Raw genomic sequence first — 13,751 nt, forward strand, 5'->3', positions numbered from 1 at the left:
GATTAGATAGTTATTTCACTGAAATAATAAAATTGAGAAATTTTTATTTTTTTAAATTAATCATAGATTTCTCTGCAAAAAAATTTTGATAAAACAGTTTCTGTTGAACTTATGACACAAAAACTTTCAAATTTATGACCTCAGTCTAATAACTATTTAGTCAACATGTTTAATGTATGTCAATGATGACAGGTATTGATAATTTCGATTCCAAATATCTCGAAAACCAATACTCGTAGTGATTTTTACCAAGAGACATTTATTACGTAAAAAACATTGTAAATGTATAATTTTTTACTTAGTAGTTTTATACAGGTACGGACAAAAAGTTATAACTCTTCAAAACATTTAAAAAATATGTAGGTGGCGCCCTCTACTAGTAGGAATCATATTGACATCAAAATCAAAATTCTCTTGTCAAAAAACTCCCAGATACCAATTTTCATCCAAATATTGACGTTACTGCAGAAATTATTTGGAAAAAAATTAAATAAAAAAGAAATTTCTACACCCTGTATCTCCGAAACTAAGCATTTTAGGACATACATGTATACGAACTTTTTTACTTATTTTTATCTGCAGAATATGCTGCCGAAGTTTCCGGAATACAGTTCGGACCACCCTGTATATTTAAATTCTCACTAAAATATCATATTGTTTAATAATTTGAGGCTACCAGCGCAAAACGCGCTTAATCCACAAACTGGCAAATTTGAACTGAATGATATTTATTTTATTAAATTCAATACGAATTCAATAAAAGTTTTAAACTACAAAATTTGCTTCATTAATAGTTTTCATGCAATTATTAATATTGGCCTACTAACTTTGCAAATAAATTCATAAAGAAAAACGGCCTGATCTATTTTTTTTAGTAATCAACATTTATACATACCTATACATACATATACTCACATATACTAATTAGGCAAATATTTTCTGCAAAATAAAAATTGTTCTTTTCAATAAAATTGTTCGAATAAATATTGTTCGAAAATTAAACTAGTTACATTAACGAACATTATTATTGTCACTAATCTTTATTCCAAGTTTTCTCAAAACAAGCTTTTTGGGGTTAGGCCGTTTTTTTTTGCGCTGGTAGCCTCATTTATTCTTTAACATATGTAGAAGATATATTCAAATTACATTAGAATAAAATTGATTAAATATAAAAAAAAAATATTAAATTCAAATTAAAACATAAAATTTCATATTCTCTAACTAAAATCAAAATCGCTCTCATTTGAAACCTTACTAACATTCTGTTTGGAACTACTTTCTGTATCCGTATCAAGCATTTCCATGACCTTATTTGATTTTGCTTCAACAGTTTCATCAGTTTCATCAGCATTGTGATCACTCCTTTCCTCTAACTGTTTACTTTCCTGTTCTTCATGATTGATAGATTTACTCTCAATCTCATCAGTTTTATTGTCATCAGGTTGAGTAACATTAACAGTTTGTCCGTCAACATAACCTTGCTGAACATTTTCGACGTACTGATTCTGATTCTCGCCTTGATATTGATCATATTGATCACCACCATATTGAGTTAAATTTTGATTGGCGTAATCATAATATTGCTGTTGGGTTTGATCATAATGATTTATGGGTTGACCATTTTGATCATAGATCATAATAAGCTGATTATTTTCATCATATTGAGGTATCATGTGACCGTTTTCATCGTATTGTGGTTCAACTATTTGTCCGTGTTGATTATAAAATACTTGAGACTGCATATATTGATATTGATCCTGGAAAGCTATTGGTTGTCCATTTTCATCATATTGTTGTGTATTTTGATTATATTGAGGTGCGTGATCATACTGAATTCCATGGCCATTTTCATTATATTGTATTTGATGGCCAGTTTGATCATATTCAACATTTTGGTTCTCTTGTCTGTATTGAAGCGTTTGATCATAGTGAACTGCTTGACCGCTTTGATCATACTGCACTGTTTCACCTTTATTATTGTAAGAAAATGATTGTCTACTTTGATCATAACGATGGGGTTGTACATCTTGATCAATTTCTTGACTTCCATGATTATATGAAAATTGTTGATCATTTTGACCAATCAGTTCTTTGCTTTGATCGTATTCATTTGTCTGTATATTGGGATTAAGAGGAATGGGCTGTTGACTTTGATCATATTGAACAGATTGTCTATGTGGATCGTGTGGAATAATTCGTTCATTTTGAACACACTGAGCAGATTGTCCATTTTGATCATACATTTGCGATTCAACTGCCTGTCCTTCATCATAGTAATGATCATAAGTAACTGATTGTCCAGATTTGATATGCGATATTTGGGAATGGTCAGTTGTATAACCATCATGTTTTTGTTGAACTGGCTGTGTACCGGGATCATATTGGGACAGTTGTTCATTTAGTACGTCAGATTGGTATTGAATCGGATCATGTTGATTATACTGCAATATGTTTTCCTTGGCAGTAGATTGAACTATTTCAGATTTATCACCTCTGTCATATTGATTTTTTTGGTTATTGAAATCATATTCAGATATTTCTTTTTTATCAATTGTCTGATGTTTTTCATTGTGAAGTGGAGTTTCTTTATCCACTATTTCAATTTGGTGATTATTGGGAATTCTAACCTGTATATTTTGACCTGCTTTATTATCTTCTGTTAAATTCAATCTTTCGACTGCTTGAACAGGAATATGCTCTTCAATATGATTATATTGAGGAGATCTAATATGATCAGATTTTGTGATATTTTTATTAAGCAATGCTTCATTTTTATCTTCGTGCTGGTGATTATTATTATGATAATGAATATTGTGTTGATTCTGACCTACCATTGCCTGTTGATGTACTTCTAAATCCGTAGCATTATAACGGTTTTGTTGCACATCTGATTGAAGGAGATCTTGCTCATTCTGCTTATAATTAGAGACTTCAATATCGGATTTGCTTATTGTGTTATTGAACTGTGCTTTATTTCCGTATTGCTGCTCTTGGTTATGGTTTTCATATTTGAAATCATGTCGCTTTTCAGAGTCTAACGTTGTTTTTTCTTTATCCGAAGCTTTAACAGTAGAAGCGTTGTGTTGAACACTAGGTTGAGAATATTTTTTACTTTCTACTCTAGGACTCTGGTTGATATTTCCTGTACTTACTGTTGCAATCTCTTGTGTATTTGACGGATTATTAATTCTTGCTTGAGGAACAGGTGCATTAGAGAAGTTTTCTTGTTTTATGTTATCAATAGATATTTTATTATTATTCTGACACTCTTCACTATACCCTTCTCTATTATAATTTTTATAAGAATTGTTTTCAAATAAGCCACATGGACTATCAACCAGTTTAAAAGAAATGTCAGAAGAATTTTGAATTTTGGAAGTACCGTCGTCATGTTTCTTAGAGTGCACAATATTTCTAAGTTGGCCGTTGGTATATTCAGGGTCATTTACTTTAGAGTTATCATTGACAAGTAGTGTTTTAGTGTAATCTTGATATAAATTGCCAGGAAATCTACCATCAGAAGATGGATATATTTCTGGATATGTATTTTCAGATTTCTTCTTATTTTCAAGTATTTGATCGTTTTTGTAGTAATGTCTGGAATAAATTGAATCCATGATGTTCTCTGCGATAGCTGCGGCTTGGTTTGAATATCCGCTTGAATAGTCTGACTGTTTGTTCCAATCATACTTATCAAACAAAAGTGGTTCTTTTAAAGTCTTTGGTTGGTTTAATATATCAACACTTTTTTCAGTAGAAAGACTCTGCAGGTATTTGTCTAATATCTCAATTTTTTCTTCATTTGAATGGTTTCTATGCACTGGTTTTTCGTTGACAGTGTGGTCGAATAAAGGCTTATGAATATCGAAAGTTTGGGTAGATTTTTCTGGATGATACAAACTGGATTTTTCATCTTTTACAAACGATTTGCTTCTTTTAGTACCAAAAGGTTTTATATCAATTCGCCTGGCCATGTCTTGATATGCTATTCTTTGTAGGTAGTGTTGATACTGTTTTCGAAGAACGTCTATCCTTTCAGTCTTAGCAGAAAGCATGGAAATTCGTGTTTCGATTCTTTCTAAGTTTCTTACAATTTGCTCGTTTCTTTCTTGTCTTTTTCGGTCTTCCTCCAAAAATCTTTTGTACTGAGATCTGAGCTTCTTGTAGTGAACTTGTTCTCTGAAATATTTTTATTTTATTTATTTTCCCAAAAAAATACAAATTAATACATTAATTATATATAAAGCGTTTTCAAAAAAAGGTTAGTGGATAATTAGATACGTATTATTTTATGAAAAACTATTAGTGTAAAAATGTCCTCGGAAAGGTATAGATTTTTCAGCTTGAACGTGTTGAAATTTTGGGTAATGAATAGAATTAATAAATAACCGAGTTAAACGAAATAAAGGCTTTTAGGTAATTGATTAAATTTGGTGCTGCAAACCAATCCAAACCAACCCAACTGCAATGACGTGCCTGAGGTCTGATAAAGATTTTTTTAATAGGTTTAGTACTTTTAATATTCAGCTGGTTACCATTAATGTTGTGCATTATACATTACTAGCTAAGTCTGCTTAAAGGTTTGCTACTTTAGTATTTTGATAATAAAATGCTTCATGAGAATTGCAGTCAATTTCAACACTTAGCAGATATTCGTATGATTCTTGAAGATAATGTGTGCTGTATATCTATAGATGTCGATAGTAATAGTCTGACAATGGGCGGCATACTATGATACTTTTGTTTTTCTGTCTATGCAGGGTGAGTCTTAAAAAAAGATATTAAATAAGTGCAAATATTTTCATGACTGGTAGACCTCGATAAAAGAAACATATTTTCTCTTTACCGTTTTTCATAGTCCAAAATAACCGAGTTATTTTCTTTTGGTTTGGTTTGGAAAAAGAGGCGTTTAGGTAATTGATAAGTTTAAGAGAAGTTTAATGTACATGAGGCGGATACATGAAGGCACCCTGTGATATTATCCAAAGACGACTCCGCATCGCTGTGAGTCACAAAAACAACTTGAAAAGAATCCATTTAGCGAAAAGGAAATACTGCCATCACAGGAAGTCAAATATCTGGGAATAACCCTGGACAGTAAACTTCTCTGGAACAGGCATATTAAGAACATTACAAGCAAAGCCACAAAGGCTCTCATGATATGCAGAAGACTGGATGTATACAATGATAGTAAGACTCATGATTACCTATGGAGCAGTTGCTTGGTACAAAACTAGAGCAACGTACAGCAACGCAAAACCTGTGCAAAGTACAGAGACTGGCATGAATCTGCGTAACAGGTGCCATGAGAAGTGGAGGTCAATGCAGCAATGGAGGTCATCCTAGACCTAACACATTATCGTCGGTAGTTATGCCAATGCCACAATAATTATAATGATGATTGACGGAACCAGTACTGGGAAAATTTTCAGGTCAGGGGCTTGGAACACCCTCAAAAAGAAAATTCCACTTCTCCAACTCCCAATTGATAACATACCAAGAATTTACAACTTTGAGAAATACCTCACTGTAGTATTAAGTAATAAAAAGGATTGGAAGGGAGAAACGTTTGCTCAGCATGTAAAAGACCATATCATAACGTGGTATACTGATGCTTCCAAAACCAAAGAAGGGACAGGATAGCAGTATTTGGGCCGAACACTAAATACTCCGAATCAATGAGCACCTACCCCAGCATCCTTCAGACAGAAATTTACGCTATCGAAAGATGCGTACAATTTATCTTAGGCAGGAACTATGGAAAACAGGAAATAGCCATCTTATCCGATAGTCAAGGAGCACTAAACACGATAAACTCAGTAACCATCAATTCGAAGTTGGTCAAAGAATGCCTATTCTGGGTGCCCGCTCACCAAGGGATAGAAGGCAATGAAAAAGCAAATGATCTAGCTAGAAAAAGAGCGAACGCTCCATTAACTGGACCAGAACCGTTCTGTTTCCCAAGCTGAAACCAACTAAAAGCGGAACTGAAGAACCAAGAAGACTCCATCCGTAACCTGGAATGAGAGTCCTCCAACGGTCTAAGACTCTCGAAAAGTTCTTCAGAACTTACGACTGAGAAAAATCAAAGATTTTCCTTGATTTAAGTAAAAACAATCTTCGGATTGTCATGGGGTTTCTAACAGGACACTCCTCAATATACACCTCAGTAGGCTGATGTTGAGAAATAACGGCGAATGCAGATTCTGTGGGGAAAACGGGGAAACACCAGAACACCAGTTGAGTACCACCACCACCATCACTGAGTGCGCCGAGACGAGGACCGTTCGTGCCATGAACTTTGGTACGGCTGATGTCGATGATGGAGAGCTGGTCTCTGTGGAGCCATCTCAGTCTCAGATACTGGCTTTTGTTTTATTCCTGAGACTGTATGGTGAGTTATAACTCAAGAAAGGGGAACATAAAATAGATCTGTAAGGTCGCGGTGTCGTCCCCTCCTAAACATTCTACATTTTACAACATATCAAATCTCTTTTTTATCTGAAAAAATAAAAAAGTTACAGAGGTAAGAAGATTTTGAATATCATTTGTTTATAATAAAATATTAATTAATACCACAAATTAAAATAAAATAGAGGACAATACCTTAGAGCTACAGGTCTACAAGTTCAAATATTTTGGGTCCTGGATAGTTAACACCTTAAACAACGGCGTGGAAATAAAAACCAGAATAGAACAAGCCAGAAATGCATTTTTAAAAATGAGGAATGTTTTCCAGAACCCCAGATTGGACTTTGAGTTAAGGACTAAGCTCGTCAGGTGTTATGTTTGGTGAATCCTATTATAGGGAGCAGAAACATGGACACTGAAAGTTAAAGAGATGAATCGCCTCGAATCGTTCGAAACATTCAGCCCATATCACAAATACTGAAGTTTACAACAGATTAGGCAGAGAAAAAGAATTGCTCAATATAATAAAAATAAGAAAAACATCATATTTACGGCATATATTGAGAAATGAAAAATACCACGTCTTACAACTAATAGTTAAGGGTAAAATTGAAGGAAAAAGAGGTATCGGCAGGAAGAAACTATCTTGGTTGAGAAACATCATAAATTGAACCCACCTAACTTTTGAAGAACTCATAAGGAAAGCCGAGAATCGTGAAGATTGTGCCAATGTAATCGCAAACGTCCACGAAAGAGACGGCACGTAAAGAAGAAGATTACGAAAAATATCCAGAAGTTAACTGAATTTACTGAACATGATACAAAATATCACAGAGTAACAGAAAAATAAATATTTTAATTAATACCTTTGTTAATACTTTTATCGTTTTTCCAATCTTTTTTATCTCAATAGATTACTTTTAATAAGATAATTAGTTTAAAAATATATGGCAAATTATTTTTTTGTAATTCTATCAACTGTGCTATCAATTAATTTCTATAATCTTTCCGTCGCGTCGTCAATCAATAAATTCTAGAATGCCTGTCATGAAAAATTGTCCAGAAAAATAGGGGCAGTAAACTTTCAACAGTAAACTTTCAACAGAAATTTCAATTTTTTTGTATATTTGTTAAATATCTAGAATTTAACTGAATTTACTGCAGGTATGTATAACTAATACAAAATATCAGGGAGTAAAAGAAAAATAAATACCTGTTTTAATTAATACTTTTATCGTTTTTACAATCTCTCTTATAAGATTACTTTTAATAAGATTATTAGTTTAAAAATATGTTTTCACGTCAAAAGGTTTTCTAATGCTGTAAATTAATTTATAAGAAGTAGGTAATCAAAACAATATGATTATTGTAGAATACCTATACTTATGTACTTGCATATGCAGTAAAAGCTTGCAGTAGGGTTGTCAGATTGTTATAACTAAATTCCGGGAGGGCAAAAACGCGAGAGCAATAAGAAAAATGGCGATGCTTTAAAAAATCACCTCTTCCTTCCTATCACACATTTGCGGGAATAGTGTGTGGAACCTAATTTATACAAATCAGAGTCAAAACATGTTTTATTGACACAAGCACAAGATAGACGAAGGTAGTTCTACACAGGGTGAATCTTAAATAAATGCAAATATTTTCGCTGGGCTGGTAGATCTCCATAAATGAAACATATTTTCTCTTTACTATTTTTCAAACAAATCCAAAATAACCGAGTTTGGTTGTATAATGGTCTAAAAATACTTCCACTTATCTAAGACTCACCCTGTACAATTATCGTAAAACGTAAATAACGTAATTTTAGGGAAATAATTAAATCTAAACGAGCAAAGTTAAAACCAAAAACGTAATGGAATAATGTTAGTATACAGGTTGTCCCAATATTCCGTGGACATAGAACTACTACGTATTTTTGAAATCCAAATAAGTTCATTGGACACAATTTAACTCTATACAAAAGTGCTTTGTCCGTTATTTACATCAAACTTAAAAAATTTACACTAAACTAAAAAAATAAACACATTTTTAGCCGACCATACCAATAGGTATGGTAGGCTTGAAGATCGGCAAAAAAAAGTTTTTTTAATTCCACTCAAAATGAGTTATTTGGGTCATAAATGACCTAAATACAAAATATTTTCATGGTGTCTATCTGTCTGTCTGTCTGTCCGTCTGTCCGTCTGCCGTCTGTAACACGATAACTCAAAAACCGCTGAACCGATTTTAACCAAATTTGGCACAAAAATACTGTGGCACCCGAGAATCTGGCCATTAGTTTTTGTTGAGGGTGGGGGGTTGGCATGGGGGTATGGGAGGGGGTTAAAAATTTTAAAAAATCGTAACTCCAAAATTACAGTAGCTAGCGAAACGCGGTTTTTAAATTAAGATTAGGAATAAACAAACAAACAAACCAAACCAAATCAAAATCAGTCAAAGTCGCAGTTTTCGAGATATTTTACATACTAACATATTTTAGTATGGGCGGCTATACGTGCCTCCCGGCGCCAATTTTTTACTTTGTGAACATTTAATTTTATAAATTGATTGACGCCTTTCCGAGATAGTATAATAATTTTCCAGGATACGGGACAACTTACCTAAATCCGAGATTTTCCCGGAAATCCCGGATGCATTTTTCCGTTTCCTATTCGACTAACGCAACCGATTGCGTTAGTAACATAGGAAACGGCCTCAAGACTTGCAACTCCATTTACTAAGTGGTCATCGCAAAGAAGCGCTTGCAATGAACTTTCTAGTAGTGTTGGGAAAATTCGAATTAAATAATACGACTAATTCGATAGTAAATTAAAACTAACTAATTCGAATTATCTTTTTCGACATATCGAGATAAAAATTAGTAGTATTTTATATTATATCTGTGATAACCGAATTACAAATGAACATAAAACATAACCTCTTATGGACAAATACGAATATTAGTAATTAGTATAGTACTATATATATATAACTTTACTGGAAAATAATATAAAAATTCCTGATATATTTTTATGAAACACCGCACGCTCGTGGATATTTATGAATGAAATCGGTCATGATTTTAGAAAATTGCGATCCCCTCACCGTTGCCCCGTTGTTTCAGATCCGTTTGTCAGACTGTATGGCTTTAAATATAATATTCACACATCATATTATTTAGACCCCTCATACAAAGCAAAATTATTCATAATATCAATACATAGTTTATTAACGTAGTTTTCATGTAGTTAATGAACGGGAAAAGACGTAGTTTTTGACGAAAAACTACACGTAGTTAATCAGGTAAATTACGTCTTAATTAACTACTTCCGAACCCTGGTTTGGTTTGGTTTGGGCAGGTCTCGAGTCCGTTTCCTATGCGATTAACGCAATCGGTTGCGCTAGCCGTATAGGAAACGGAAAGATGCATCCCGGATAGCTGGTAACCCTAACTTGCAGTATTTGCTTGTTTTGCGGGAAAACATAATACCGTATGATCGAAAAAAAAATGGAGTCCAGTTGGCTTGGAAATGACGATCGATGACATACCCCATATTATTTTACATATACAGGGTCCGGCAATAGTGCGTCGGGCGTCTGTAGCTGCTAAAATAAAAAACTTGGGAATTTTGTTTAAGTGCAAACCTAAAGTATGTACTAGGATGTATTTCAGGAAAATATCTTAACTTCTATAGGGTGGATCAAAAAAGTGTGAGTAGATCGGGATGATTTTTTTAAATGGAACACCCTGTATATTATTGCATTTTTGGCTTCCTTTCAGATCACTTTACATAATCCTAAGACATGAGTAAATATATTTCGATAATTTCAGAGATATTAATAAATAAATAAAAATTATATATTTTCAGCCTTTCTACGCCAAACTTTCTAAAATATAAAATAATTTTTCTTTGTTTTTTTAAATGGAACACCCTGTATATTATTTTTTCAATAGATGGAGAATTAAAAAATGAACATTTTTTGCATTTAGAGTATTTCCAAATTTTTAACGGTTTCGCAGATATTCCCGGTTTTGTATTTCATATGGCATTTTCCACAGTAAATTTTTATCAAAGCCACCCAATGATTTTTTTCTCGCATTTTACCATTGAAAACGCCATATGAAATAATACTGCGTGTATCCGGAAAACTAATAAAAAATTTTAAATAGGTACTTTAAATACAAAAAATGTTCAGTTTTTAATTCTCCATCAAATAAAAAAATAATATACATGGTGTTCCATTTAAAAAAACGAAGAAAAATTATTTTATATTTTTGAAAGTTTGGCGTAAAATATTGAACATCCTGTAAGATTTACAATTACCATATTTATAGCAAAGTAAGAACAGATCATCTAAAGTAAATATCTAATATAGTTTTGATTTCAGAATAGTTCTTGTATTTTTAAGATTTTTTTAAGAAGGGTTGAAAAATATATATTTTTGATTTATTTTTTAATATATCTGAAACTATCGAAATAGATTTACTCATATCTTAGGATTATGTAAAGTGATCTGAAAGGAAGCCAAAAATGCAATAATATACAGGGTGTTCCATTAAAAAAAATCATCCAGATCAACTCACACTTTTTTGAGCCACCCTATAGAAGTTAAAATATTTTCCGGAAATACATCCTCATACATTTAGGTTTGCACTTAAACAAAATTCTCAAGTTTTTTATTCTAGGAGTTACAGATGCCCGACGGCCCGACGCACTATTGCCGGACTCTGTAGAATGACAGCGATATTCTTTTCATAGCCATCGCTGACGCGATCTTTATTCGATCACATATCATTTTTCTTTGTACCATGATCACATATCACATTGCATATGTTTTCAATCAAAAATATTTTGTGTTCCATTTTTACTTTAGACAAAAAATAACGGAAAACAACACTAATAATTTTGCTCATAAAGTTTCTTTCGCGTTCATTCTGTTTAAGTGTATTTTTTAATATTTAGATATTAATATTATATAGTATTTATCATAATCTACAAATAGGAAATTTGCTCGTGTTACTTAAGAACGGCCAATTTTACAAATAGTTAATTACTTTAGAATTTTTTAAAATACATTTTTGTTCGTATAAGTTTGAGTATACAGGGTGGTCCGAAATATATTCGGAAAATTTTGACAGCATATTCTGCAGATAAAAATAAGTAAAAAAAGTTCGTATAAATTTATTTCCCAAAATGCTTCGTTTACGAGATACAGGGTGTAGAAAAGTTTTATTTTTATTTCGGTTTTTTACAAATAATTTCTGAACTAACGTCTGTATTTGGATGAAAATCAGTGCCTGGATGGTGTCTGGATGTTTTGTATGAGAAGTGTAATTGCGATGTCAATATGACTCCTACTTGTAGGTGGCGCCACTTACATGTTTTTTTTTTAACTTATTTGAAGAGTAATAACTTTTCGTCCGTACTTGTATAAAAATAATGAATGAAAAAATATACATTTCCGTAATTTATTACGTAAAAAGGTATCTTGGTAAAAATCGCTACGAGGAACCGTTTTCAAGATATTTGGAATAGAAATAGTCAATATTATGTACTTGTCATTCAACTGATATGATAAATTTGGAGAAAATGTTTAAGCTAATTATGAATATTTCTAGAAAAAAAATACGATAAAACAGTTTCTGTTGAATCTTTGGCCCAAAAACATTCCAAATTTATTATTTTAGACTAATAACTATCCAGTCAACATGTTGAACATACATATTATGTATAATTTTTGTGAATTATGACATGTATTGACTATTTCGATTTCAAATATCTTGGGAACCATTACTCGTAGCGATTTTTACCAAGAGACATTGTTTACGTAAAAAATGACGAACATATAAATTATTTCACTCAGTAGTGTAATACAGGAACGAATGAAAAGTTATTACACTTCGAAAAAGCTAAAAAATATGTAAGTGGCGTCCCCTACAAGTAGGAGTCATACTGATGTTGAAATCGAATTTCTCGTGGTACAAATAATACTCAGACACCAATTTTCATCCAAATTTAGACGTTAGTTCAAAAATTATTTGCAAAAAAACGCAATAAAAAGAAAATTTCTACACTCTGTATCTCCGAAACGAAGCATTTTGGGAAATAAATTTATACGAACTTTAGACTTATTTTGATCTGCAGAATATACTGTGAAAGTTTTCCGAATACAATTCGGGCCACCTGGTATATTATAATAATTGTAAATAAATCAGATATTGTATGTGAAAATTATTTTTTTCATATACAAAGAGAAAAAACTGTAGATCTATGAAATAATAATACCTGAACTAGATATTTAAAAATAACCTGTAGATAACGAATACTCTACTTTTTTAAACCAATTTAAAATATTTTATTATTCATATTTAAAAAAATAATGAATTAAAACTTACTCTTCTTTAGCTACTTCAAGCATATCGTTAAATTTCTTCTCCAAAACAAACCTCTGTTCTTCACTAAAAAGTGCATAAGTTATAATTATTAATTAAATTAAAAATATGTACAGGTACAATACAAACAAAAACATGGTCAGCTTACGCATTATGTATAATTACCTCTTTTTTAACTTATCTTGAAGATCAATAAACTTCCTGTAATATTCCTCCAACGTATAGTTTATATTTGATTCCATTTTAGTATCTTTTTATCATTTATTTTAAATATATCACAAGAAAAAAATATTTTAAAACAAGCTGGGTCAGCGCTTTATTTTCGAAGACAATCAAGTTTAAAACTGATGTCGATATAACGCAACACTTTATACATGCGCACAGTATGGTTGGTTGTATAAATAATTACTATTTTTCAAAATACGTACTATTTCCGAAAAGGGGGTTGTTTTAATTTAAAGATTAGAGTTGATTACAGGTAATTGCGTGGAGATGTGGGTAGACCTCGATATTGCGTGTTAAAACTTTAAAATGTTCATTAATCGGTGAAATGATTGAAAATTAAATCACATCACGCTAACACACACTATTTGAGGTGTGATTTGAATTTGAAGGTAGACAGCAGACACATTTTGATGTGTATTCGTGCAATGTCGAGTACATTTTGCGCTTGAAAGTTGTTTTATGCTATAATCGATAGAAGTAAAAATCTAAATGTTTTGGCTTGCAATAAAATACTATAAAATACGTCACCAGGGCTATGCACGCAAATCTCGTACCAGGACAAACAAGGTTTTAATCTTGACCTTCTGGTTAGCATTACAATAAAATATATTGCCCATCAGATTGTAAAGAATCGATATTTCGGGTTTTCTTTTTATTACTTTAAAATTTCGCAGTATCTCTGTTTTATTTCAATACCTGCTATAAATAACTGCATGATTTCAGATTTGCTATAACA

At 32.0% G+C, this 13,751-nt stretch overlaps 1 protein-coding gene across 1 annotated transcript; it reads right to left on the reverse strand.

The window, feature by feature from the left end:
- Window positions 1-580: 580 nt before the first annotated feature.
- Window positions 581-13,658, reverse strand: LOC115874792 (myb-like protein F). The gene is made up of 3 exons (XM_030890074.1): window positions 12,956-13,658; window positions 12,794-12,856; window positions 581-4,179 (listed from the first exon to the last, which is right to left on the reverse strand). Exons 1-3 carry the CDS (start codon window positions 13,030-13,032, stop codon window positions 1,218-1,220), a joined length of 3,102 nt encoding a protein of 1,033 aa, XP_030745934.1. The 5' UTR covers window positions 13,033-13,658; the 3' UTR covers window positions 581-1,217.
- Between the last annotated feature and the right edge of the window lie 93 nt (window positions 13,659-13,751).

The sequence above is a fragment of the Sitophilus oryzae genome, unplaced genomic scaffold (genome assembly GCF_002938485.1).
Source record: "Sitophilus oryzae breed Bouriz unplaced genomic scaffold, Soryzae_2.0 scaffold_1297_pilon_pilon, whole genome shotgun sequence".
Classification (NCBI taxonomy): Eukaryota; Metazoa; Arthropoda; class Insecta; order Coleoptera; family Curculionidae; genus Sitophilus; species Sitophilus oryzae.